The 27,577-nt window shown below is 52.3% G+C and overlaps 7 protein-coding genes across 7 annotated transcripts; 2 read left to right on the plus strand and 5 right to left on the minus strand.

Moving 5' to 3' along the window:
• Positions 1-8,683: 8,683 nt before the first annotated feature.
• Positions 8,684-10,170, minus strand: MIND_00573800 (uncharacterized protein; the record flags this gene model as incomplete). The annotated part of the gene is made up of 2 exons (XM_037362501.1): positions 8,684-8,938; positions 8,992-10,170. The coding sequence occupies 2 exons, from the start codon at positions 10,168-10,170 to the stop codon at positions 8,684-8,686; spliced, it is 1,434 nt and encodes a 477-aa protein (XP_037220422.1).
• Positions 10,171-11,397: 1,227 nt separating this feature from the next.
• Positions 11,398-12,820, plus strand: MIND_00573900 (Alcohol dehydrogenase superfamily protein; the record flags this gene model as incomplete). Its single annotated transcript, XM_037362502.1, has 8 exons — positions 11,398-11,458; positions 11,501-11,580; positions 11,630-11,670; positions 11,732-11,945; positions 11,998-12,149; positions 12,203-12,473; positions 12,525-12,610; positions 12,667-12,820. The coding sequence occupies 8 exons, from the start codon at positions 11,398-11,400 to the stop codon at positions 12,818-12,820; spliced, it is 1,059 nt and encodes a 352-aa protein (XP_037220423.1).
• Positions 12,821-12,923: 103 nt separating this feature from the next.
• MIND_00574000 (uncharacterized protein) lies at positions 12,924-15,804 on the minus strand (the record flags this gene model as incomplete). Its single annotated transcript, XM_037362503.1, has 10 exons — positions 12,924-13,172; positions 13,218-13,553; positions 13,601-14,061; positions 14,107-14,247; positions 14,299-14,410; positions 14,455-14,547; positions 14,596-14,799; positions 14,845-14,984; positions 15,027-15,235; positions 15,281-15,804. The coding sequence occupies 10 exons, from the start codon at positions 15,802-15,804 to the stop codon at positions 12,924-12,926; spliced, it is 2,469 nt and encodes an 822-aa protein (XP_037220424.1).
• A 4,879-nt stretch (positions 15,805-20,683) lies between these two features.
• MIND_00574100 (MYND-type domain-containing protein) lies at positions 20,684-22,129 on the minus strand (the record flags this gene model as incomplete). Its single annotated transcript, XM_037362504.1, has 9 exons — positions 20,684-20,938; positions 20,990-21,119; positions 21,168-21,279; positions 21,335-21,445; positions 21,493-21,571; positions 21,619-21,640; positions 21,689-21,944; positions 21,990-22,008; positions 22,061-22,129. 9 exons carry the CDS (start codon positions 22,127-22,129, stop codon positions 20,684-20,686), a joined length of 1,053 nt encoding a protein of 350 aa, XP_037220425.1.
• A 271-nt stretch (positions 22,130-22,400) lies between these two features.
• Positions 22,401-23,818, plus strand: MIND_00574200 (Short-chain dehydrogenase/reductase family protein; the record flags this gene model as incomplete). The annotated part of the gene is made up of 6 exons (XM_037362505.1): positions 22,401-22,638; positions 22,687-23,263; positions 23,312-23,434; positions 23,481-23,534; positions 23,585-23,648; positions 23,708-23,818. The coding sequence occupies 6 exons, from the start codon at positions 22,401-22,403 to the stop codon at positions 23,816-23,818; spliced, it is 1,167 nt and encodes a 388-aa protein (XP_037220426.1).
• A 224-nt stretch (positions 23,819-24,042) lies between these two features.
• MIND_00574300 (4-hydroxybenzoate polyprenyltransferase, mitochondrial) lies at positions 24,043-25,204 on the minus strand (the record flags this gene model as incomplete). Its single annotated transcript, XM_037362506.1, has 6 exons — positions 24,043-24,458; positions 24,512-24,528; positions 24,576-24,761; positions 24,813-24,933; positions 24,984-25,136; positions 25,189-25,204. The coding sequence occupies 6 exons, from the start codon at positions 25,202-25,204 to the stop codon at positions 24,043-24,045; spliced, it is 909 nt and encodes a 302-aa protein (XP_037220427.1).
• A 936-nt stretch (positions 25,205-26,140) lies between these two features.
• MIND_00574400 (uncharacterized protein) lies at positions 26,141-26,948 on the minus strand (the record flags this gene model as incomplete). The annotated part of the gene is made up of 5 exons (XM_037362507.1): positions 26,798-26,948; positions 26,398-26,720; positions 26,311-26,352; positions 26,215-26,256; positions 26,141-26,167 (listed from the first exon to the last, which is right to left on the minus strand). The coding sequence occupies exons 1-5, from the start codon at positions 26,928-26,930 to the stop codon at positions 26,141-26,143; spliced, it is 567 nt and encodes a 188-aa protein (XP_037220428.1). The 5' UTR covers positions 26,931-26,948.
• Between the last annotated feature and the right edge of the window lie 629 nt (positions 26,949-27,577).

Raw genomic sequence — 27,577 nt, forward strand, 5'->3', positions numbered from 1 at the left:
CTCCGAATCGACACCATTGACGATCGACAATGCTGTCGACAATCGATAGCCGGCACTATACGCTATTTACCCACCTGCTGCATCACACTTCTACACCCACATTACACACGCGCGCGCATTCTACAGGCTGTGTTCGCAGACCTCATCCTTATGCTTTACTTTCGATACCTGGAGCGCGGAATGCTCAATGGACTTTCTACCTATCTTTCTTTTTTCTCAGCGCGGAATGCTCAATGGACTCTCTACCTATCTTTTTTTTTTCTCAAGATGGCCTCTCTACATACCTATTCCTCCACCTCCTTACCTATTCTGTCCGTTTTCGATCTATCCATGCCTGTGGCCTTGGGCTGCAGGCTGAAGTCTTGACGCATCGGTCGCCTAACCCTAACCCTACACGAGAGAAATAAAAATCGGACTCACTTTCTTTCGCTCTTCTGCAAGCTCATGACCTCCATTGCTCTCAAAATTCAAGGTATGTATTGAAACATACTGCCCGAGTCCTCTTATCCCTTTGCGAAGCTTCGATACACACTTTCCTTACAGTCTCTTACCGTCTAACATGATTGATTTGTGCTTTACAAGTTTCTGGTCACACAACCAACTTCTCTTTTCTGCTCTCGATGGGCCGCCATCGCAAATATCATACCCCTGAACAACAGCGAGCAGCTCGTCATCTAGCCCGACAACGATATGAGCGCAGCCCACGGTATGTTGTACTATCTCTCGTTGATTAATCTGAAGCTTGCTAGTGGACTAGTTGTTCGTGCTTCCGCACGACAACAGAATTTGAAGCACAAACGCAAGATTGCAAAACGTCACATCCCCCGCCTTGTTCTCCCCGATCTTATCGAAGATTGGGCCTGCGCAAATCTTCATAGCGAGCACTATATATTCTATGACGCACAAGAAAACAATTTCGACGGTAGCTACTTGGCCCATTGGCTGGCACTCCCACCTTTCGACTCTTCTGCCATCGAGAGGAGCGAAAACTACAGCTTGACATATCTTTGTTGTGCTGTCGACGGACTGCTGAAACATCGAGAGGAAGCCTTCGAGGAGCGGCTACGCGGCGAGCTGGGCCATCTTAAGAAGTCACCTCTCATGGATAAGCTTCGCGACTTGGTTCAGGCTCTGGTAAAGGAAGATTGGGCAAACCTAAAAAAGCTGGAGTTGCTATATGACACTGGAACACCCGAATCGTACATCTACGAACGCCATCTGATATTTTTGGCACGTAAAATATATCGGCTGTACTACCTACGATCTATCTCAGTCTGAATTTAATACCCAACTGCTTGTCTAGTTGTGAATATCGACGAGGAACTATCAACGAGGACAAATTGATGCTGTGACGGGCTTGTCTCTTACGACGAGATTATGGAGAGCGACTTCTGCCATCCACCTCTCTTCACCAGCACGAATTGGGTGTCCTTCAAGCATCACGAGGAATCGGACAAGCTGTATTATTGGGTCGTTCCGCGTGTTGGAGCGTTTTCTATATTGTGTGTGGCAGTCTTTTTTTCACAACACTTATACTCATTTTCATAACGTTTTCAGCAGCGCCGCCTTGAGCGCACCTGGCGCTAGCCGTGACAATATCACTGGCCATGCAACCTGGGCTGGTGTCAAGTCTCGCTGGAACATCTTGTGTGCTTTGGATCACGACAATCCAAGCACTGGACTTCATGAGTCCCTTCCACCGCTGCCGACAGGTTCTATCTTGCCTACTACACCCCAACTCCCCACAACAGCATCGGTCCATGTCACTGCAAAGCGACGAGCATTGGGTGTGGGAGATCTCCCCCCGGGTGCACGTTTTTTGCTTCCCATGTCGCAATTCGCCAAATTCGAAAAAATTCTTCTTTCGAGCCTCCATCTCCAGCCTTCCAGCATTGCGAGCACACAATTGAGCACACAAATGCAAGTTGGGGAGTCGATCTCAGCTTTGGGTGGCCAACAACAACATTTTATTGGTTCTATCTCCTCTATTCAGAGAGCGCCGTCGACAACAACGAGTACCCCTGCCTGGGACGGTCCAGAAACGCCTTCTACGTCACCCAATCCTCCGGCCTCGACATCTTCTCAAGCCCCAGCCACAAAGAAAGGCCCACGAGAGACGATCTTTGCGTACAATTCAATAACTGGCCATGTCTATCGTGACCAGTAAGTCTCCTCCAAGCTGAGCAACAGAGCAGCTACTGACGCCTTTCTCCAGTGCAGCGGCTTTGGACGAGCTCGACAGCGGGAGAATCGAGCTCCACAATCGGCAAACCCTTCAGCAACGCCTGTATAGTCGTGGCATCGAAGACGCCGAAGGCAGTGTAGACTCGTCACCCATTTAGCACTTTCGTAAATCCATTGACCTTCTGTGATATACCGACCACAATCCTTGTGAAGGTGAAGTGTGAAACATTTACGGCCCGTGCACAGACACTGCACGGACCCTGATTACGTAGCCGCGGGCTTGCTTTCCTTCCCCTCCAGTCACCAAGGTGAGTCTGCGTTGTGCCTCAGGCTGGCCATACTAATACGACTTCTAGCTTCCACTATGCTCCACAATATGCAAGACCTTCCTGAGGACGACGAAAATCCAGAGTGGACCGACGAAGGTCCCTCTCCAGTGGATCGAATTCTCAGCACCCATGCGAGTCGAAACCCGCAGCGTCCAGTCATCCCATCCCGTCCCTATAAACGAATCAAGAAGGGGGCGAACTTCCGCGCCAATCAGCGTGCTCGTCGTGAAGTCAAGATGAAGAAAGCAAAAGATCTCGCAGACGCGATCCACAAGTTGCTGGAACCGGTTCGCAAGGCCATTCCGCAACTGGCAAAAGATTACGATGTGTCGACCACCGAAATCATTCGACGTGTCACCAACGCCTCCCAGCGTATCAAGAATCCCCGCAGAGTCAGTGTCCAAAACGCACGAATGTGGTGTATCATGGCGAAGCTCAACGACGGTATGTTTCCCTTTACTTTCCACAAAATATATTACTCACTACAACATGTTAGGTCGTCCTAGCGGCAGCAAATACAAGCTGAAAGATGTCCATGCCATGGTTGCGAGCGACCCTTCTCTTTGCGGAAGACATCACCCCCGAGGAGCTGGAGGAGTGCATTCAGGCTATAGAGGCGCAACGCGAAGTCCGGAAAGTAGGAGTACGCGCCGACAACAAATCCGCAAGTGTGGATGGTGTTAACGAGATCAAGAACATCACAGCTGAGGTACTGTCTCCGCGTTCTAGCCTCAAGCATCTGCTCATGCATTCTCGTCAGATGACAGCCCTCAATCAGCGCACTGGAATTCTTGGAGCAGCGTTCTTCACCCGCGGTCATCTCAACGACACAATGGCTCCCGCCGTTGTCGACGCTGGCGCTCTCAACTTCTTCCTCGAAACCTTTCATAAAGATCCGGCGCAATTGTCAGCACTACTGGAGCTATGGGCTGTCGGAAAGCGTAACGGTTGGTCATCATTCTACTTCCTGCACTGTACTGACTTTAGATACAGGCAATATGGCCGCTCCCAGCGTCCCCAAATGAGGATCGACGCTGCCGCGATGATCCAAACGCAATTGGGTAAGTTATTGTATGCATTCATCTGTGCTTCGTCGCTTATGTGTTACTAGAGGAAATTGTGGGCAAGCGAGTACGAATGGTCTTCGACAATTACGCAGAGAAGGTGGTCGCCGTCCACAACGTGGCACTACGCTGGCCGGAGGATACCCCATTTCGACGCATGTCTCTCCAAAACAATGCCGACACTCGCACCATTTATCGCGCATTGAAGGACAAATCCTGCCGGTGGGAAAGACTGACTGACGATGGGGTGGAGAAAGAGTTAAAGCGGTTGAAGAAACTCCAGAAGAAAGGCAATCTGCCTGTTCCAAAGGCCCGCAAGACCCGTGCCGACAAGGGAGTCGCTCGTAATCGGACTTCGACAAAGAAGCGCAAAGATGTGGGTGGCTACAACGACGACGAGGACGACGAGATGGAGCAAGACTCAGACGACCACTCAAGCGCTGAGCGTGAAGGGAGCGAGGGCGAAGGGAGCGAGCCGGAGGGTAGCAATGAATCACGGCAGTCGACTACTGAGCAGAGACGCAAGATGTTGACTGCCCTTTCGCGGGCAGCGGCGGCGCGTTCGGCAGCAAAAGCAACCCCGCAACATCAGAAGAAATCATCTCGACGCAAGCAACAACAAACGGACAAGCAGGCTGCACAACCTGCCGCCAAGAAGCGTAAACGGGTAACAGGGGATGATGATGAACACCGAGGCCGTAAGAAGATGCGCGTCGACCACGACAAGGAGAATGAGCCCCACCGCGATGATGGGGGCAAGGCTTTGAAGCGTCTACAGCATCAAATGCAGCAAGGGAGCTCAGGGGCTGGTTCACCATCCCGTCCACGTCCGCGTCCGCGTCCAGCATTTGGGAAATCAAAGGTGGATGATGCTGTCGCCAAGGGATTTGTCAAGGGCAAGAAGGGCCAGGGACCCCCTGGCCATCGTGATTAGCATCAGTCGGACTTAGACTTTTCTCTCCATTTCACTATTCTGCTACAAGTCTTTCACATACAGTATAGTTTGGCCTCATTAATTCTCTTTTCATACTAATAGTTAGTTTTGGACAATCTCTATGCACTATTGCTTAACAATACCTTTTTTGGCGGTTGTGATCTGAGCTGATCTGAGAGTATTCTGTTATGAGTTGTCTTCTTGTATATGGGTCCGAGTAAAATTTCCTTTTTTGGCAAGTCTGATCGGACTCTGATCTGTGATGGCATCTTGATCTGAGTATATGCTGTTATGAGTTGGCTTCTTCTGGTATATGGGTCCGAGTAAAATTTCCTTTTTTGGCAAGTCTGATCGGGTGATGGCACCTAGTCCCAATAGAGCAGCAAATATAACTTGGTCAAAAATTTGTCTAACATATTGCAACTTTACTGCAGTTTTATTGTACCCTTTACTGCAGCATAGGGACTTGGAGATCATCACTTCAAATTAGAATGGACGCCCAGGTGGGTTGTCCATTCTAATTTGAAGGGATAATTGGGATTAACAGGTGCCTGAGAGATGTTATGCCTCCCATGATGTTTTATCCGTGAAATCTCTTGTTATTCTCCATTCTACATATTACTGCTATATCACAAGATATTAACAATATAGCCATGATCTGCTAGTTGATTGTGGATCAAAATAAGCCAAGTTCAGTCAATGAGGTATATACACATACCCACCTACTCTGATTGATGATTGTACATACCTGGATGGTGAAATCAGGCAGAAATTCAACTGCAGGTTAGATGCAAAACTAGTTTACATGAATAGTGGGGTCTATAGACTGAGTATTGGACATTGAGATGCATGTATTGGGGTATTGGGATATCTACTAGGACCCTGTACTGAAATTGGTTGGGGTTATGGCATGTGTTACAGAAGGTAGCTAAAGAGAGGGTAGGTACCTATAGAGCAGAAGAGAGTGTTTTCGCTATTACAACTGGTCAGAAAATAATTTCAAGTATGATCCAAGACTTGATTATAGGATGGTATACACCTTCCCATGGACCTGTCCAGCACTTGAATCAACCTCATAGCTATGATGGATCTCTCACAGTAGCATTATCAGTGTTATCTATTCCAAAAATGATGGGTTCACCATGGTATGGCCTGTGGAAGTCTGAGAGATTGCAGTATATTCAATGGTAGGGGTATGATCCACCTCCCATAAAGTGGTGCCCCTGCTTCTCTGGCACATATAGGGTATATTTGTTAGCGCATGGAGGTGCGCATGTGACGAGCAAGCACGCATGGCGGTTATGAACATATGACTATGGCGGTCAAAGTGGGAAAGTATTAAATTTCCATACACTTTGTAAAAATTTCACTTTTCCGCAACTTTTTGAGCAAAAAACCATTTTCCGCAACTTTATTTTCTTAACTTGACAAATAGTTGCGGATCACAGCCATTCCCAAAATCCGCGAAACATTTTCAAAGAACATTTTTTCCCGCAACATTTTTCTTCCGCAACATTGATCAATCTACAACATTATCTTGAATACCAGCCATTCCGACTAAGTATCTGCTTCAAGTCCCCACCACCTTGCCCAGCGTCGTCGATGTCCTCCCGATTTGGCGCTGGTCCAGGGCCCGGACATACGGGAACTGCCTCCGCCGCTGGAGGGTTCACCATCGAGTCGTCGCCCCGTGGGCCGCCCGGCCCCCACCGACCCCGGTATCGGATTCGGTGTTCGCGACGGCCCGGGAGCCCGCGCGGCCGCAGTGCAAGTCAGCAGGGACATGGGAGCACTGGCGAGTATTGCGACCGTGGTCCGGTGGGGCCACTGCCACTGGGCCAGCCGAGGCCGCCGAGTCGGAAGGCAGGACCGAGGCCAGAACAACGACGTGTTCGCAGTGGCCACACTCCTCTCTCTCTCTCTCCTGCATTCGTCTTTGAGAGGGCAAGCGGTCCTCTCGTCTTTGAAGCAGAAGAGAGCCGCTGGCGGAGGACGAGGCTGTTGCTTCCTGGTTACACGCTCCTGAGTATCCCAGCTCCGAGTCCAGAACGGCAAGGCGGCCTTTTTGTCATCTGAGATGGCGCTGGAGGGGAACGGGGGGGTCATAGATGGGCACTCGGAGCAACGCCGTGGCCAGTGAGCTTGCCGCGCGAGGTTGGCTGAGTTGGAACAAAACCACCGCTTATTGCCAGCGGGTCGCAGCTGACCAGACAGCACCACCCGAGTCACTGGCGGAGTTCCGGAGGAAAATGTTGTGCCGTGGTAAAGTCGCAAAAAGTGTTACAAGAAATAAATGTTGCGGAAAATATGTACTTTTGAAAATGTTTCGCGGATTTTGGGAATGGGTGTGATCCGCAACTTTCTGACAATTTTGGGAAATACTGTACCAATTTATTCAATTCGGCGTCGAAAAACCGCGTGACATCGGCGCCGAAATTAAAATTTCGGCACTGCCTGGGAATCTGTGTGACCGCCGAAAAAATTGAATAATAAGCTGTGACATGCTGAAATATTTCGGCGCCGGAGGTCCGGTGTGACGCGTGACCGCCGAAGTGAATAAATTGGTACAGTAAAGCTGCGGAAAACAGCTTTTTGTTCAAAATGTTGCGGAAAACTGAAATTTTCACAAAGTGTGTGTAAAATTAATACTTCCCCACTTTGACCGCCATATATGACAGATGTACTATGGACTGTATATAAGGACCAGGGACCTGGTGGAGAACGGATTCTCCACCAGTTGTACCCCTTCTACGGCGTCCTGCGTGATAGCTTGTAGGTTCTTGGCATCGGATCTTTAACAATATTGAGTTCACTTTCAGCAACTTTTATTTTCCAGTGCCAGTGGTCAAATTTTGGAAAATACTTAGACCTGTTTTGTCATTTACCTATTTCTTAGAAACAGGAACGGCACAGCACCAAGTCTATTACTACTCCAAGGGAAGTCCGACTTCCTCGAAGATGTTAACTTCAATTTCTCAGTTGTTTAAAGTGCTCTCTCTCTCCACTCCTCGGACGGACCACAATATGGAAGTGGAACATAATCTACTACAAGTATGTTGCTAGTCGCGGGTGCAGGTCGCCTAACGGCTGGTAGGGTTCAAAGTATCTTAACCACCAGTGCCTCTCAATGAACTGTAGCATGGGGGCCACGGGCACATCACCGGTACTAACGCGGAGAACCCGCAGGTTCCGCAGTATCAGATGGGCAAGAACGACTTCCCAGCGCTGCGCGGAGAACAGCGCGATGTGTCGTAGAGGGAGCATCTGGATGTCCTCCGGATTGAGCACGAGGATGCTGAGGCGAGATTCGGGCAGCAGGTGGAGTGTAAATGAGCAGAGATTCGTCAGCGGCGACACGCTGAAGATGAGGCCCGTGTGGAGCCGGGTTTGTATTTGCGGTGGTGGGTTGAGAGAGAGTTTCTCTCCGCGTGTCCAGGGCCAACACGGGGTGTACCGGTATCGATGGAGGCGCCAGCGGACAATGTCGTTCGGCATGCATGTGTGAACCGCATTCTGAGCGACGACGACGACTGGCCCGTCCATCCGTCGTGTCAGGGCCGCCAGCAGCACGTAGAGCGCACGTGAGATCAGGGGCATTTCCAAGGAGATGCGCTGCCCTCTCCCCAGCATATCGTGTGGAAATGTGACACTCAGCTCCTCCAGAGCAGGCGCGCGCGACACTGCACCGTGGAGCGCCCCGAGGTGGTCTAGCATATCCGACTCATCCCACCAGCCAAACTTGAAGTCGCAGTGGATCTTCCGTGCAGGAAATGTCTCGGAAGACACGTATCGCGACATGGCGAGCACAGTTGAGGAGTACAAGGACACCGTTTCCTCGAAAAAGACCCGTGGTTGGCATTGTTCGCGGACGAGGAATAGTCGGATGCATATCTCGTTGAATGTGCGGCACGCAATGGCAGGCTGCAGCAGGTCCTCTGGAGAAAGCAAGTCCTCGTTGAAGACCAGCTCCCAGAGCTCCAGGGGCAGTATGTCGAGGGCACCACGAGGCTCGCGTCGCCTAGCCATGACGGTTCAGGACAAGATGCGATATGATGTGACAGGTGATCGATTAAATCATGTCAACTTGAGCCAGACTCTAGTTGGTTAGCGTTATTTGTATCTGTGTATGAATCGTGCACAGCAGTAAGTATGCTGTGATTCTTCGATCAAAATCACTCCTCAGCCCAGAATCCCGTCCTCTCCATCCTGAACCCACGCGTCGCATCCCAGCCGAGGGCGAAGTATGGCGCCGTAAGTTGTACCTCGACGACATCAGGACAACGGGCTAGGATTTGCGATTGAATGACGCGTGGGGCGGGGATGTCAAAGTTGATTGTGGCGGGCTCGTCGGAGTCATCGCACTGGATGCACAGCTTACGCAGCGTCCGGGGAAGGCGCGGCGACAGTGTGGCGAAGAACCGGAGAACCTAGAGCGCCGATGTCAGCAAGAATAAGCAGGAAGATGGCAGCATAAACCCACCTCTTCTACGACTGGGTCGTCGATCATAAAGAAGGTAAGCTCCAAGTCTAGTGTTTCTAGCGATGGAAAATAAGGGAAGATGGCCGCAAGATCTTGAATTGGGGGCTCGACAATGCAGACTTCGAACCGTGTTACCGTTTGGGGGAAGTGGACGTTCAACCTTTGGAGTGCCTGGCGTAGGTCGAAGATATCGCAGGAATTGAGCTTCAGCTCACGCAACATTGTTCCTCCGATAAACAGCGGGAGCGCAGTGGACGGACCATAGTATGTTTTGAGGTGTGGAAACACGGGATGGATGTCCACTTCATAGTCACCAGGGTGGCTATCTCCCTCTTGGATCTCCAGCGTGGTAACGCCGGGGAACATTGCACGGAAGATGTGGAGGCCTCGGGAGATATTGATCCAGTAAATGAATATTGACAAGCTCCAGACGTTGGGGAACGTAGTGGACGGTTCAAGCCCGAGGGAGGAATGGGGGAAGTCGCGCATGCTGAACGCCTCAAATTCCAGGAGCTGCTTGGCGTCAAGTAATGCCAGCCATAGATCGACATCGTGTCCCCTCGAGAGGTCGAGGCGAGTGACAGAGAGCCTGGGGAGTGTGGACGCAATGCTACTGGTAACACCTAGAGAGCACTCCCATAGCTCTAGATCCAAAGGGTTCGCCATCCGGGCCAGCGCCATAAGCGCCGGAACCGTGAAAATGATCTTGTCTGCGCGAACGAACTTGACCAAGGTAAATTTGTGCAGATGGGCAAAGAAAAGGTCGCGGAGCGCGTGCGTGGTGATCGATGTATCGAATTCTCCGCCAAGCACTGCGAGTCGGGTGTAGTTCGTGCGCATTTCGGACATGCTCAAATGGAGCAATTGCACCAATGGCGCGATCGCAGGTCCAGAGAAGAAGGCCAGTTTCTTGGTCATACCAAGTACGGCGTCGTCGGCAGGGAGCGTCAGAGTGTTGTCCTTTAGCGTGTACGGCCAGAAGTGGAAGTCGGAGAACAGGAAGGTGCGTGCCAGCTGGCACAGGTTGCGGGATGCGAGGGCGGCAGAATGGAGTTCTGAGGTCCTGACATGCCTCAGAACAATGAGGAAGAGCTCATTGGGCAGCATTGCGCCTTCGGGTGCGGGAAGATCCACGTCGGTGGTGGCGAGAGCCAAAAGGCAATGGTTACATAACGGCATCATGTGCTGCTCGGAAGCTGAGCCGAGCACGTGGGAATGAAGGCGTCAGCATGCTGATGTGACTGATTCGTATCTTTTCTTCCGGTCTCTCATGAAGGCAGCGAGCTCTTTTCAAGCAAGCTGGTAATCGCCGACCAAGTCGTGCAATGTATCAACTTCTTAGTAAGTGAAGCGCAGTTGTCACCCTGGCTTGCTTACAGAGCAGTCCTGGCACGGTGGTAGAGACTTCGCATATGGGCGTGGCCAAACGGCGTGGGCCTGCGCCAACGGGCGTGCACGCCCGTGATGGCGTGGGCGTGGCGTGGGCGGGCGTGGGACCCTCGGCGGAGCCTATCGCCCGTCCTATGGCAGCGACCGCAACGTCTCAATGACGGTTACGTGGCGGTCACTTGTCCGCGACACCATGTCGACTCCGATTGGCACACATCAAAACGTGCTTGAAACGTGCTGATCGTCGTCAACCGCGGTGCCAAGCTATCTTGGCGAAACTCACCTTCTCCTAGCAGGGCCGCCCAGGCGCGGGTGTCCACTGACACTGTGCTCCTGGGACATTGAAAAGCTCATTTTGCGCACCGGGCGAGCGTTAATAATGGGCACGCGTGCTCAGTATTGCCCGCTCTAACTCGGAGTCGCCGGGCCCTGGCTCCGGCACGGTCCGGCCGGCCGGCCTATGTTGGTGCCAGCCGGGCCCAGCGGCCCCAGTCCGAACGGTTCGCGGCCATCTCGTCGCTGACTGAGGATATGCCGGGGCGCACAGGCTCGGCCAATGCTGTGTCCGCCCCGAACAACAAAGACCGCAGCCCGCTGTGCAGCGTAGGGCCGTTCGCTCTCCAGGGGCGCCGGCGACAGCTCGCGGTACCTCAGTCCGATGGCCACTGCTTCTGTGCGCCGCCATGGGAGGAGCAGCCTGTTGGGGGCGAGTGCTTGCTTCTCCGGCCAGGATGGACGGTGTCTGAGGCATTCGAGTTGGGAGATAGGCAAGCCCACGCCCGTTTGTCGGGCGTGCCAAGCGGGACAAACGGGCGTGCCAAGGCGACCGATGGGCGTGGCACGCCTGATGGACGGGCGTGGGCTTTGATCGCCCGCCAAAACCCACGCCCACGCCCATCCACGCCCGTTGACGCAGGCCCACGCCCATCGGGCACGCCCAAAAGTGAACTCTCCACGGTGGTAGCGTACGCGTGTTATAAAGACCCCATTGTGCCCTCGAGATGCTCCACCGCACAAATGTCGCAAACGTATCGCCAGTATCAAGTGGAAAACGTGTGTTTACCATGGTCTCTTTCAGGTACGCTTCGACTAACCCATATGTGTTCCTCCTGGTAGAAAGGACTGAGGCTCGCCGACGTCCCGATTCCGACACCAGGGCCGGGGGGAGTGTTGGTAAAGATCGAAGCCGTCTCGCTGCAGGTTTGAAACTCCATGTTCGGCTTTCTTCTCCGGATTCATTCATATCCAGTTTCGAGATGTGCTCGTTGTCAATGGGAGCTATCCGTTACCGTGCGTGTAGTCAAGTTTTGACGCTCTCCATCCGCCTAATGACTCTCATACTCTCACCCAGTCTGCTGGACAACGTTGTTCCCTGCAGTGATATGGCCGGCAGCATCGTGGCGATGGGCAATGAAGTCAAGAACTGGACCGTCGGCGATCGTGTCATCGCCAACTTCCATCCCGACCTCCTCCACGAGGACGCAATCACCCTTGAAATGACCAAGAACATCTTGGGCTCCACGGTCAATGGTGTCTTGGGGGAATATCGACTGTTTCCCGCCCATGTGCGTCTGTTTTCACCAATAATCCCCCCCCCACTCAGAATCGAGCTCTCAGAGCTTGGTTATGATCCCAGAGCACTTGTCGTATGAAGAGGCCGCTACACTGCCTTGCGCCGCGCTGACTGCATATAACGCCCTCCTATATGGTTTCGCGCCAGTGAAGGCGGGTGATACCGTGCTTATTCAGGGTACGGGTGGAGTCTCAATGTGCGTCCTTAGTGGAACTTGAACCTTTTAAACGCTGACAAAAACTTCTGCAGCTTCGCCCTGCAATTTGTCCTGGCTTCCGGAGCTACTGCCATCGTAATCTCATCCTCCGATGCAAAGCTCAAGGCCGCAACACGATTGGGTGCCAAACATGTCATCAACTACTCGACCACACCAAACTGGCCCGACGAGGTGCTGAGAATCACCGGCGGACGTGGTGTGGATCGTGTTCTGGACGTAGTGGGAAATGCGGCGCTTGGAAAATCCATCGCGTCCGTGAGGTTGGGCGGGAGCATCGACATTATCGGCGTTCTCGGCGGACAGGTGTGCTCAGCCCATTAAGCCTAGTATTCATCATCCTTAAACCGATGGGAGAGCAACGTGCCCCCGGTGGACATTATAGGTCCAGCCATATGGAAACAACTCAAGATCCGGGGCCTGAGCGTCGGCAGCGTGTCGCAGTGCGCCACACTAATTTCCTCTCTCTTTCTTGGTTGTGCTGATTCACTTCTACCAGATTGAAGATGATGATACGGTTACTGGAGGCCAATCCGGATACAACGCGGCCCGTGATCGACAAGGTTTTCCCCTTCCGAGACGCTGCGGAGGCGTTCCGGTATGTGGAGGAGCAGAAACATGTGGGGAAGGTCGTTATCAAGATTGGAGACTAATTATGGAGATGCTGTGGTTATTACTTGTCTTTCATGAATACGACGAGCTCCTTTCATCTAATAGTCGTGCCTTACATGCAATGAGTTACCCAATTCCAATCAATTACGCCTTCCGCAACCGCTCATGTACCCCGACCAGCACCTGCCTTAGCCCCGGGCGCGGCGCGTCCACACGATCCTGCACAAGCAGCATAACCACCTCCTCGCGCATCCTCTGCGCCTCCACCCACTCATGCATTGCCTTCTCGTCCTTCACCACAAGCATTGTGGGCCAGTTGATGCCTTCCCGCAGCCGCGCAATGATGCCCCGCGCTACACGCGACACCGCCGTGTTTAACACCGGCAACTCCGCCTGCAGTTGTCAGCCATGCAAGAAACTAAACACGGAAACACGGACTGGCCCGTTGAGCAGCTCTGCGTACCCCGCGACGCCCGGCCCGAATATGTCGCGCACCAGCTGGGGAACGGCGTCACGGCCAACCCAGATGTACACCCGCTGGCCGTCGCCTGAGTGGAGGAGATAGACTCCGTGGAATTCCCACCACTCGGAGGTGAGCGGCAGTGCAAGTGGCTCGGTGGGTAGGTCCGTCTCCGGGTCCACTGTGTGCAGCGCATAGACGGCGGGGTAAATCAGCTGGATGAGTCCCTTTAATGACGCCGAGGACATCGTGGCGCGAATATACCCGGCGAGGTCAAACGCCTGCTCTGAGGCGAGTCGCCCCTGCGTCGAGAGCTGTAAAAGCTCAAGTTAATTCCGAAGAGTTAAGGCGGCAAACACACCTTTTTGTAAAGGCTCAACAACAACGTCGGGAGCATGCGTAAGTTGCTCGGCAGCCGCAGCTGCATCTCCGCCCCGTTCCGCATCTCCTGGGCATACGCCCGACACATATTCTCCAGCACCTTGTCCAGCACCCGGTCTCGCAGGTCGTCATCACTCCCAATGGGCCTCCGCTGCACAGCCCGCTTCGCAATGAGCCCAACAACCGCGCCAGCATCTGCACTGGCGAGGACCTCCGCTGCCAGGTGTGTCACTGGTAGCGCACTGGTGATCACACGGATGGCCCGCTGGCCATCGGTCGTCGTGTGCAGCAGCGCAGTCTGAACAACGGCAAGCGGGCCGGCTAGACGCCCGTCGATCTGTAATTCAACCGCGTAGCCACGATCCGGCGGCAAGCTCGCAAAGACGGCGCGGTCGAATGCTTGTAAGAAGAAATCACCGTACATGGCTTTGACGGAGATTCCTGAGATTGTCAGGTGAATTATCACGTAGGACAACAACAACAGACCTCGGGAGCAGCGTACCCGCATCTCCGCCTCGTAGAAGCAAGGTAACGCCAGCACCCGGCCCAGCTCAACCGAGAACTTCGTCTTGTCGCCCAGATCGCGGTAATACATCGTGAGGCCGCCGGTGTAATGCGGCAATAGCGCTACGGAACTTGGTGAGTGGAAGTTGAAATCGTATCTATCAAACAACTAACATAGTGACGGCAGTGCCGTATAGCGTGGCCCGACGAGGAAGAGGTCGACAGAGACACAGCCGTTTACACACGCCGCAGCAAGATCGTGGTAGAACGTTGCCGCGGATTTTGTCTGCAGTACCGTCAAATGGGGACACATATCAATGGTAAACCCACCTCCTCCGTCTTCATAGAGTCTTCCAACGCTCCGCGGCCTACGTGCGGGGCCGATGCAGCAACGAGGACGATCTTGCCGCCCCCTGCCGATGCCTAAGAGCAACATTAGCAAGAGGGACCAAGCCTAAGCGCTAAATGTACCAATAGTTCTCTTGCTGCGTCTATAGCCACTCCTGTTGCGCTCTTATCCTCTCCTCTCCCGGGGAGGAAAAAGGAGGGGAGCTGCGCCAAAAGTCGCAGGAGTGTGTCCCGGACACCATCTTGGGATATATTCACAAGGACGTCGGGATGCGCGAGTGGTAGAAAGGTTTCCGTTATGTCGGGAACAACCAGGAGACCGAATGTCTGTCGCGAAGCTCAACAGTGCGCACGATAAATAACTCCGCGCACCTCTGGAGTAACCTTGAAGAAATGTAGCACAGAGTCATAGCACATAATCGCTACCCGCGTTCGCTGCTGCTTATTCGGCAGTCCATCAGCTCCGAGTCGGAGAAAATCCGCAATTGTCTGTGCCGCCAGCGCAAACAGTCCTGGAAGAGGTCAGCTGCTATCTGCAAACAGAAAAGCCCCACCGTTCTGTATCGCCGCCTCGCTAACATCCAGCAGGAATACGAACGCGGGCGCTTGAGGTGGGGCCCGGCTATAGTCCTGTGTCGCCGCAAAGTCGACAACGGTATGCGTAAGCTCCACGCGTGAGGCATAGACCTCTGCGGCGGGCCGGCCCGCAAAGCCAAACTCGGCGGGGATGGTGTTCGCTGTCCCGCATAGTGAGCAAGTCCACCTTAATGTATAAGGCTTCAGGTGAATCAGAAAGAACCACACACACCTTGTCCCAAAGTCCACAATCCGCACATACGGGTTAATGTATGCGAGGCATTGCTGGCACCGCGCAATGACGCCGTCTGGCGCTGCCAGTGGCAGGGGCAGCTCTTCGTTGTGAATGCTGGGGTGCGGCGTGATAGTCAGCGCCAGCGGGAGGGAAGTTTGTTTGAGGACGGTGTCGCTGACGGGGACGGACGACAGCGTCGGCGTCTGGTACCGACGCGCAAGGTCAATGGTGGCAGGGCTGATAGTCGAGCCCAGCGGGGGAGACAAAGGTGGGTGGGTGATGATGAGGTCAGCAGGGTCTGGCGTGTAGGAGAGCAGGTCGACATGCGTGTAAGGAGGTGACAGGTCTTCATGGAACAATAGCTTGGCAACAGGCTGGCTGTTGGTATTGTCCATCGAAAGAGCGTCCATCTGTTGGGTCAGGCCACCCGCATCGACTCCCGAATACGCGGCAGCCTGCTCAGGGGCATACTGCCTCTGTCGTTTCTTTGTCTGGGGCGCTAGTGCTAGCGCAGAGGCCATTGTGGCGACCGATGACGTGGTGGACGGCGAACTGTATCTGCGGCCGTGAGATGCGTCGTGTGTGGGATGGGAACTGGTGGCCACTCTACTTATCCGTGCGGTGGACGTCGGGAAGAAGATGCAATTCGGCGTTACGTGTCAATGACACGCGTTCTCGGGATCGGCCCGATGATCGACTCATCCTGCCACGTCCTGCCACGTGCACTCCCGGATGAGTCAGAGCCTATCCTCAGAAGATGCCTCAGAAGATGCTTAGGAAAAGCCCGAGCAAACAAATTCACACTTGATGTGGAGCTTCATGTCAGAAAACTCACCGCAGGAGTTTGCAAATATTAAATAAACGGGAGCCGTTTTGTTGGATTATATGCATAATTTTAAATTACAAAAATGGGCAGTGGCTTTTTGATAGGAAAATTGAGGCCTTTTTGGCTCAGATTCAATGCCAAACATGGGTCAAGAGTTTAGGCCTGATAGTAAACAAATCAGAGACCTGTTTTGTCACAATCATACCAAACCAAGGAGGTGTTGTGTGCTAAATAAGCCTAAATCACATAAACAGGCATCCTATTTGCCAAATATTGGCATTTTGGCCCCCAGTAGTATTCAACCTGACTGAGTGAATATAGTGAGACTTTAGGCCAGTGCTGGCAAATATCATTTTGGAGAGATAATAATCATATTCATGAGCTCCAAAATGATAATATATTCATAGTATACTGTTGCATTTAACTCATTTCATCAAGGCCCAAAGACCGTGACATGATGTCATGGATAAGTCACGGATAGGACCCGGCCCGTCCTCTCCGGCGCTGGTGTCAGGCCACCGTGGGCCCGTAACACACAGCATGTGATGACGGGGGAACATGCGCCCCAGTAGGAGGAACGCACACGTGAGAAGCACGTGACCGAGAACGACGCGTCAAGCCGTTGCCGAGCCCAACTTGACACCAGGGCTTGGGGAGGAGTGCTAGGAGGTTAGGAGTAGCGCCTGGCCCGCAAGGGATGTCCGACCGTCCCCTCTGCGGCCAGGAACGGGGAGAGAGGAGGAGGAGGAGGGGCCAGGGTGTCCGATTACCCCCTTTGCGGGCCCGCATATATAAGGCACGATAGTGTACCATGTACTCTATCGCTTAGATCGTCTGAAGAACTACCTTACTCCGTGCAAGGAGGTGCCAGCGACTTATCAGGCCCGCCACGACCCAATTCGAACCTTCGACCATCACTGATGACAAGGGACCGAGTTAACGGGCCCTTTCAGTTTCGATCTACCCCGCTCGCTGTACTCACGGGCCCGACTATCCGTGTGTTCTGTTCTGGGCGTGCGTTCTTAGGAGAGGACCTTGCACGGCCTGACCCGCAGTCTGACAGACATGCCAGATGAACTGAGTAAATTTTCAGACTGTCATCATTAGGTAGTTTCGGTGCTGGAGATGCTGGAATGAAGGCAAAATTCCTTATTTGGATGTCTTTGGGGCAAAATTTGGATAGATAACTGTGACTAATAAAAAAAAAAAATTGTGAGATTGAGATGCATTTGACATATGACTTGATGAATATACTACACCACCAACCCACAGTGATGTACTCCAGATATCAGCAAAAAATATTGTATGATATTTCGTGCGCATGTTAGATAAAGATATGGAACATTGCTTTCAAGTGTTGCTACAAGCAATACAAATAAGTTATATGGTATATCTGCAACCATAAAATAAAGCAATTTTCCACATCTTTAATCTTGTTTTGGGCCACTGAGAGTTAATGACCAACAATGGCCCTTAAAATAGGGATGAGCAGGGTCAACCCACAGGTGTCTGGAGGCTGACTTGGGCACAAGACAGAGTTGAACACAGGACCTCTTGGTGAGGGACAGGTCGGCTGGCAGACACAAAGCAACAGTAAGCCGGCTAGACTGAATAGGCAGGGGTCAAGGAGTAGCTGTCCGTACCTGCACGGCTCAGACCCACCAACCCGCATGGGTCAGCTGGACCCATGCTCATCCCTACCCTCAAACTTTTTTTTGTTTGATTTGAATAGTTGGGAAACTTGCACTTAATGAATATTGAGATCTTTCAGAGCCATACCTGTACTCTTGACATCTGTGGGAAACGGATACCTGTATCCGCAGATGTCAAACCCGCGGATGTTTTCTTGCAGGTACCTATGGTGACATCCACAGGTATCAACACTCATGCTAAGCTTTACATAGAGCCATGGCTGAGGGGCCAGTGTGGATATGGTATGGTCCATACCACCATATACAGTCATATGGCATATGGCATGAGAAGAGGCAGTGCTGTGCAGTACTGGTTGGGAGGACTGTAGGAGTTGAAGGTCACTGAGACCTGGGGGACATACTTCAATGTGCGTGGCAACCTGCGGTAATGGTGATCTGGAGGGAAAGGCCCACTGGGCTCATGGTATCTAGCTAACCGGAGCACAGCTGGTGATCCTGGCATCACTAACAGAAGAATATTATCATGTCAAGGCTAGTTTGGTGGAATCTTGACCTAGATGATGGATTGCCAAGGTCACTGAAGCTGTCAACCATACACACCATATACAGGCTGTAATATGGGATACAGTATGGGTATGGCATCATATATAAGCTGTAGCTTTGACCAATTCTGCTGACTTCATGTGTAATATTTGCTGATCTAATTCCTGTGCATCCACTATGGTCGTTGTAATTACTGTTGCATTGGTGCTCCCTGGTGCAGTAAAATGCCAGAAAGTGCCTTTATGCATGTTTTAAAATGGGTATGGGACTTCTACTATAGTGTGTGTAGTTTAGGTATACCTATGGGTATCCAAGGGCTTACCATACCAGTACCCACACAGCCACCCTACCTATACGTGCGGGTACGGGTGTGGGTTTACCCATGGGTGGCTATGCACTTGAGTGTGTTGACCAGAGGACCAGAGTCAGAATCAAAGTTGGAAATGGAATAGAAGTCGGAGAGCACTTGGGGGCGGAATGCCACCAAAGAATGTCTGGGTGACCAGGGCTTCCAGCTCACCATAAGACAGGAACAGACTAGCAATGTTAATTTACAAAATGAAGTACATAGTAATACATCAAAACAAGGCATAGATGATTGCATAGATCATAAGTTGGCATCATTGGAAATGCTCAGTAAATCTTCATTGCATAAAAAACCAGATACTGGAAACAGAATTGTAGTTTGGAATCAGAATGCCTGAGTTGACACAGACATAATACCTACCTAGTATGCTGTTGAATTATATACTTATATCCTCTAATCAGGACAGAGAGGGCAAAATAGTGAGCCATTAGAAATTGGAGCCATTGTAAGGGCAACCCCGGAGGCCTGAGATCAAGGTCCTAGCAGGGGAGGATCCAAAGCGTGAACATTGGTAAGCGAATACAAATGAAGCTGACCTAGCAGGGGAGGATACAAAGAGAAGAAACTCTAAGGGTCCGCCTGCTAAAGAGCTGACTATATACTGCTTGTCCGTAGCTGCCGCTGTCGGGCACAGAAAGAAGGCTTGGGCGGCGTCGCAGGCGAGGTCCCAGGGCGACCGTCGGGAGGGCGTTGACGGATCGGTGATTGTGTGGGCGAGATGGAGGGCCGGACCGGAGTCGGAACCGGAAACGGACCGGAGTCAGACGCGTCTCCGAGGGGCCGAAAGGGGGGTTCCCCTGACAGCCATGCTGTTATTATTTGATAGTGACAGTCATTGAATTGCACAATTGTCAATGGAAATCAGCCATTGAATAGCTCCAATGCCTGGTACACAATGTGTCTAATATAGTATTGGCCTATCAAGTAGATACATCTTAAGAACAGGATTGGATGGGTGCTAGGTCCTGGGCAGATAGTATAGGGGTGGCCCAATGGCCCAAGCCGAACAGTGACATATAGTTGCAGCTGAATAAATATCACTGACAATATCACTGATGATATCAAATCATGCCATACCGACTTATCACTAGGGTACAGCAAAACTTAAGAAAAACTTCCAAGTCCCAGAAAACAAGGGGGGTTCAACTTTCTAATCGTGGATATAAGATCGGAAAGTTTTTTTCCAACCCACCAGGGACCCCCTCCTGCCATATAGGGTAGTATGTTCCCACAATTGGCATCATGTGACCACTGATGTGCTTAAAAAGTGGCATAAAAATTCAATCTTTGCAAAAGATTTATGTATGTATATATGTATGTATCCAAGCTCATAGGCCTGAAAGTATATATATAAGTATGGGGGCTGTGAACTATAGAAATTAGGGTGTAGACATTATATTTTCAGTGTCTTTACACCCATATAAGGCTCAAATCTTTCATATACAATAAGTTTTTTTTACCCCCCAGGGACCCCCCCTCCTCCTACCCCATAAGAAGGCTCACAGAATTATCTGGTTAATTATCACTGTGTAGGCCCTGGCACTCCTCTCTTCTTGTTAGAAGGATAATTGAGATTAACAGATACTATATAAATATTGGATTTTGACTGGGGACTCTAAACCAATTGGGTTACTAGTATTTTAAAATGTTGGGGCTGCTAATCCATAGACTCTTTTTTTTAAAAAAAAAACAAAATCCTGCAAGACAAAACTTGAATCATACCCATGAGTGTTTTTTTGGAAATAACATGAGTAGAAGCAAATCTCTTTGTTAAATAAGACTGACCATTTCCTTTGCCTGGCCCACAGATCTAGATCTTGCACAGATCTCCATTTTAAGTTGCCACTAGGTGGTGCAACATGACAGTATTTGCCATGTTCCTTGCACCAGACTTAAGATGGTGGTCATGTGGGATCAAGTCAGGAACTTGAACGGTGTCCCAGCCCTACAAATTTACAACATGGTACACAAATAAGAACACAGAAATACAACTTGAAGGACCCCCCAATTCTTTAGACAACACTGAGCACCACCTTCTCCTCGGACACTCGTCCATCGACGAACTTGCCCTCGCTGTCAAGCAGGCTCGCCCCCGAGTCCGAGCGTCTGGGGCGGATCTCAACCGCACGTCGTGGTGTCTGCGGATATGGGCCCCAAGCTGCATTGGATCCCGGGAGTGTGATATTGGCCGGCGCAGCCGCTTGAGAACGCGGTGTGCGGTTGGCTTTCCATCCGACCCGCACCGCGACGAACATGGGCACGATGTTCTAAACTTGATCAGCATCTTTTATAAAGTAGCACAGCGAAAGATCACTAACCACGCCCTGCTGTACGATCCCCACAATGACCAGATGGCTAATCGTCCAGTTCCCATTCACTTTGCTGGGAGATGCGATAGATATCACCATGGCGAGGGCACAGATGCTATATATGGCACCGGATTCGATCCTATGGTGTTGTTGGAGGACTGGAGGAGAAACAGCAAATGTGACGTACAGAATCTTGAGCGCGAGTGTGTATCGGCCACGGATCTCGGGAGTCTGCCCGTTTCGCAGAGCATTTTCCCCGAGCACGGACAGTGCACGCTGCATCCACCAGATTCGGCCACCTGACAATGTTTGAGTAATCCATTACTTGTTGGTGGTGGGAGGAGGGGAACCGACCTGTCAGGGCAGCAAGCAAGAGGGTGGTGCTCAGTCCCAGTGTGAATGGGATGAGCTCAAGCTGGGCATTGGATGCATTGAGACCGATAAGGGATAAGGAAATGCCGACAACTATCGTACAGTTGGCGCATAAATGGCCGATTATGGGGAGAGCGCACCAAGCGTCGCAGTCATAAGAATGATTGGTACAGCTAGGACGACGCGACGGCGACCCCAGACCTTCAGACATCGATGAAGCTTCGGAAGTTTAGTGAATAGTGACTGGGGAGGAGAAGTGGACACACGAAGATGATATCCGTGAGTAGACTGACATGATCAGCTATCCGGAGAGAAATCCTGGACAAAGACACGCACTTATTCACGGCTAAGACTAGCTGGTGTGCCGCCGTCAGCCGACCCAACGTTGAGTGGTTGTCGATTTCCACCATCTTGCCTTTTTGCAGGTGAACAAGATCGACGACGGCGCCAACACAGGCGAGCGCGATGGTCGCCTGCACCGTGGCCAACGGGAAGGTCATCAGAGTCGAAACGAGCATGAAGCGGCGGCTGCCTTGTGGCGGGCGTCGTGTCAGGGAGACAACGGCGATAAAGAAGAGAACAAGGTAGATTCCTGCACTGATGAGCTGAGCTTTGAAAAAGGGGACGTGCGACACACCATAGAGGAAAAGAGAGATCTGTATGCCTATCCTTAACCTCGGCAGAAAGAATCGCAACGGACGGACGTACACCAGCTTTCCCGAGCTCGCCTGCGAACAGGGCACTAGCGCTTGTAGTCTCTGCCACCGCCGGGGCCATCTAGGAACAAATGAAAAGGAGGGAAGGGGAACTTTGACCTGGGCGAAAGAACGAAGAGGGAGAAGGAGTCTGAGAAGGACCACTGGCCCCCTTATGTCCCATCTGCGGCCGCGCTTATCCGTATCGGCGCTTGCATCACGATGGCGACACCTTCGACGCCTTCGCGATCTGTTGTTCCACAGTTGGGGCATCGCAGGACACGACATGAATCTGGAAGTGGTCGTTCGTGAGAGAGAGAAAAGAATGTAGATCAGTGACCAATCGACTCATCATGATTCGCTGTGACTCGGATCCCACACTGTCGATCAGGTGGACAAATTTTCTCTTCCCGACCAATGCGTCCGCGTCAGCGACTGTCCCTTGTCCCCCGCCGCCACCTTGCGCGCTACGGCCGTACTCGACGATGGGCAACGTTATAGCGGCCCTTGCACCGCAATCAAGTCTCTCCGTGGACCTCTGGCCGCCTCCGCCCACATTTGACCTCACCCGCGACATTCCGGACCTTTCAGGTACGCAATGTTATCCTATTCCCCCTCTCCATGTTGATGCTGAGCAAGGGTATGTCGCACTCGTCACCGGCGGCAACTCGGGTATCGGTTACTATGTCGTCCAGCATCTTGCGCGCAAAGGCGCGAAGGTATACCTGGCTGGGAGGAACAGCGCCAAAACCCACGAGGCTGTGGCGCGGCTGAAGGCAGACGGGGAGGTGGTGTTTCTGGAGGTAGACTTAGCGGATCTCCGGAGCGTGAAGCGGGCAGCGGACGAGTTCTTGGCGATGGAAAGGCGGTTAGACATCTTGGTCAACAACGGGTGCGTTCTTCGCGCGCTTTCCCTTTGTACGCTTGCTCACTATGGTATCATCCCCAGTGGCGTCATGAATCCCCCGACTACTCTTTTAACCGCACAAAATCTTGACGCTGCTTTTGGCACCAACATCGCAAGCCACCACCTGCTCACGACACTGCTTCTCCCCGCCTTGAAGGCTTCGCATGCCGCTACGGGAAAGCCCGCGCGGGTACTCAGCACTGCATCAAGCACGCATACGCGGCCGAGCGGCGTGTCATTTACGTCGCTCATCGGGGGTAAAGAGCGAGACGAGTGGCTAGCGGAGCAATGGGGCATGCTACTTGGCTTGTATGCAATACTGTTCTTCACGGCAAGCACAGCTGACGAGTCACGCAGCCAGCTCTACGCGCAAAGCAAGCTCATCGGTGTCGTCATCACCAACCATTGGGCCAAGACGCACGCCGCGTTCCTTGTCGCATCATCCGTCCACCCCGGCTCGATAAACACCGACTTGAAGAGGTCTCTTCTTCCTCTATCCCCGGCAGTCCGCTGACACGCCCTGTAGACATTTCCCTTCGGCGTTTCAACTGCTCTGGCAACTCGCCCTCAACCCTCCCTTGTGCGTCCATCTCCTGGGAACATGCTGCTCGCATTGACGACCCGAATTAGGCGCGGCGCGTATCCGCTTCTATGGGCAGCCGCCATCGCTTCGCCCTCCGAGATCACCGCTGAGGTAAACAATTGCTCTCTTCTGCCTGTCCACATATAGTTAACGCGATTTCAAATGCGCAGTATATCGTCCCCCCTGCGCGCAAAGGAGTCCCCAATCCACTCACACGGGACGCCGCGTTCGAGAGACAGGTCGTGTCGTTTGTCGATGACGTGATCCAGGATTATTTGTAGTTGGGCGGCGTCAGGACTTGGTCAGAACAACTACAAACACAAGAGTCCTTAGCATTTCATTGGACCCCGTTATAGTTACGATAAATATTCCGCAATATATAGGTTACTCATAGTTATACGACCACAGGTTTCACCAAACCTCTCACGCCACCCTAAAGGGACAACCACACGAGTTGTCCCTGTAGGGTGGTGTGAGAGGCTGGGTGCATGAAAAAAGGTTGAAACTAAATGAACACTTGAACCGATAATGGGTCGACTGCAATCGAAAGCCCGTAATCAATGACAAGCCCCAGCCATACGAGCAGACCGAGATAGCTGTGCTGGTTGAAATTGCCTGAATGTGCATTAGTCCTGACACTATTCTGAACGGCAAGAAATGGATACGTACGCCAACAGCTCTTCGGATCGTCCAAATCCACCGTCGCGTACTGCCAAACGAGATGGAGGGCGGCGCCGCCGACGGAAACAACGAAATACGCGATGCCTTGGTGGTTGAGCACGCCAACAAGCGTGAGCATGAGCACCAAAACGACCCCGCATGCGACGAGAAGAGTACGAATCCAGTCGCCAAAGAGGATCGCAGTGGAACGCACACCGACGGTGACGTCGTCTTTGATGTCTTGACAAGCATAGATCGTATCTAGCGGTGAGGTCAGTGAGATATTTACCGCCGACAACTCAGCAGTCAATTACCATAGAGCATGGTCCAACTGCAAGGGTGGTCAGCTCCAGTCCCGTTAGATGTGGAGGCACGTACCACCAACACCCGGCCATCCCCGCAGCAATGAGCGGGAAGTCTATTGCGGGAACGAGCCACATCCAGGCGGTCACCAGACCGAAGTTCATGGCGAACCCGAGCCAAGCCTGCGGCCAGTAGGTGACCCGTTTCAGCAGGGGATAGATCGCGAACAGCGGAAACAGCTGGAAGAGGGCAACGACGAAACTAGACATCCCAATCAGTGATCGGTAGAAGCATGCGCATATTATTACGCACGCCAGGCCGCTGGTTGTGAAGTAAAAGAAAGAAAAGCCCAATATGTACTGAATGAGGAGGTACCAACACGCGGCGTGAACAGAGATTCTGCCGCTGGGTAACGGGCGCCCTTTGGTGCGCGCTGGCGACTTACGGTTAGCTCTAAAAAGACTAGAAAGGTGCAACACCAACCAACGCCGGCATCCATGTCCCGGTCGAAAATGTCATTGACTGTGCATGCCGAGCTGCGTAGGAGGAACGCGGCAACCAGCGACTTTCCCAGCCCATGTGTGTATACGACAAGAGGAGTATGTGTCGCATACGCGGCCAGCGTCAGACCCCAAGCTATGCAGGTAAGTGAGCGGCGCATCACAAACGATGTTGCACGGAAACCAACCGAATGGCCAGAACATGAGAATTGTCCCGATGGGCTGTGCAGGCAGTCAGCGTCGGAACGAGCAAGTCAGGCGGCCGGCACTGGCCTTCTCAAGGCGGATTAATTCCAAGTAAGCCCGATGTTCGTCGCCGACGAGCCCGAGGAGGGATCGTGGAGTCGATTCCGCGGTGACGTGGTAACGGTGTGAAATAAGAAGAGAAGTCTCTTTTTCTGAATGACTCATGTCGAAGTGCGAGGGATGAAGAGGAGGAGTAGAACGCAGAATGTCGAAGGTCAAAAGCTGAAGGACGAGAACGATGAAAATTATGTCCCATGAGTGTGGTACTTATACCCCCCGCATGCCGCCTCTGGTTGTAGGATAGTCCTGGGGTTTATGGATCAGACATTAGCATACGCATTGACATGTCCGCGTCCACCCGGAATCGGACTCACATACCTCTTCTCAGCCGCACAAGTCTCAAACATCGACGTTAGCTTACTGTCAAGTGCAATCCGAGTTGTGCGTACGTTTTCACAGTGTGCCGAGAATGTCGCAAGTCTTGCGAGTGCGCCTCGACCGGAGTTGACGCCGGATCTGAGTCGGAAAAGAGAAGAGAATAAAGTATACCTGCCGTCCTGTGAACTGGGTTTGGGTTGACCAATGTAGCCGAGATCCGAGCAACAACAGAGAGCGAACACGTAGGATGAAACAGAAAGGCTGAAACAAAAGGGTGAAATCCCCAGATCTCTGTACGGAGCACTGTGCCTTTGCGAATAGGCCGCGAGCAAGCGACCATTCAATCGTTTCCAGTCCGAATATTTCGGTTTGTGGTGTTTGGAATTAAGGTTGAAGCGAGGAGAAGCGGCATGTCTTAGTCAAGAGGAGGGGCGTTCACCTTGCAATACAAGCCAGAGGCAGATCAATTCAACAGCTACAAGACTGAAAGCTCCCGAAAACACCTCAGTTGGGACTTCATCGACTAAAATCACCAGAGTGGGTCTGGTAGAAATATCAGAGTGACGCTTGACAGAGAGAGTCAAACGCACTGCGACATGCGCCGCAGCTGGCGGTGGCGGTCCACCAGGGGGCTATATTGACAGGATAGTCAACGGAAGGAACTAGGACGAGAAAAGGAAGCGCACGGGGGAATATGGAGCCCCGGGGGCTGGTGGTGGGCCGGGAGGCTTGCCGGGTTGAGTAACGCAAGAGTATAAAGGGCATTGACACACCGGAGCATATTGTACATTCGGCCCACTGAGATCCTCCTTCACATATGGCGGTGGGGCCCACTCCCCATCCATCGTTCGTGACCCAGTTAATGGTGGTGGATAGACATATTCACTCGTCGGGTTTTGAGGATGCGCCATGGGGGTGCCAGGGGCCGAGCGATAAGGATTCCCGCCATACTGCATCCCATGCGGAAAGCCAGCATTACTCGTCCACGAGTTCAGCGGCGCTGAGGTCGGTGGGCGACCAGCGTTGGCTTGCCTTGCAGCCAATGCTCGACGACGGCTGAGGGTTCCGCAACATAGAATGAAGAATAGGGCAACAGCTTTTGTTGAAGGGAGGGGAAAGAGGAGGAGGCAGCCATGATTAGCGAAACGACCACAGCTAGCAAAAAACACGCACCGATGATAATCCCAATAACCGCTGTCCCCGTCGAGATATGGTGGGTGTTGTTGTCGTCGTCGCTCGCCGCGACCACACTGACGACAAATAGTAGGATCCGGATGAGCATTGGTGAGGACAGCGCCAACGACATGAGAGACGGGAGAGAGGAGCCAGGCACAAGCCACACGGCTGTCACAGTCATGTGTCATGACGTGTTCCGCGGTGATCCCCGGATTGTCCCGTTGATCGGTGATGGTGTTTCATCCTTGCGTTTCATCTCAACTTCGAGGATTTTTAAAAAAAATATATGTCTGGGATTGGGGATAATCACACAATACGATAATACTTACACACATTTGTTTTTTTTTCATGGCACTCTGGAAAGTAGCGCGATGGTGTTCCGGAGCAAGCCGCGCATTCGTGGACCCGTCGGAGTTTGTCCTGTCGTTGCGTGGTCTGCGGAATTGAACACAGAGGTTGAATCAGATATTAACTGGCCGGCGCGCTAGTTGGCGGCGTGAGGGAGCCCACTCTCCTGGGACTGCGGACTGCAAACTGCCGGGGCCCGCCGGCCCGGGGCTCAAAGAATCGGACTGCTCGGTCGATGACTGCTATGTAGTCGCGACGCTGACGCTCTTCATTAGGCGACGTAGTAGAGCGAAAGCTGCGAACATCATGGTGAGGCACTGTGCTACTTAAGTAGTAGCCTGGAATGGATATGAATAATCAAAAATTCTGAGATTACAATCGGTTGTACTGAGAGTGTCGTGCGGCAATTGTTTCCACTTTTTCCACCTC

Source organism: Mycena indigotica (assembly GCF_014461135.1).
Source record: "Mycena indigotica strain 171206Taipei chromosome Unknown Mind.scaff0005, whole genome shotgun sequence".
NCBI classification, from domain to species: domain Eukaryota; kingdom Fungi; phylum Basidiomycota; class Agaricomycetes; order Agaricales; family Mycenaceae; genus Mycena; species Mycena indigotica.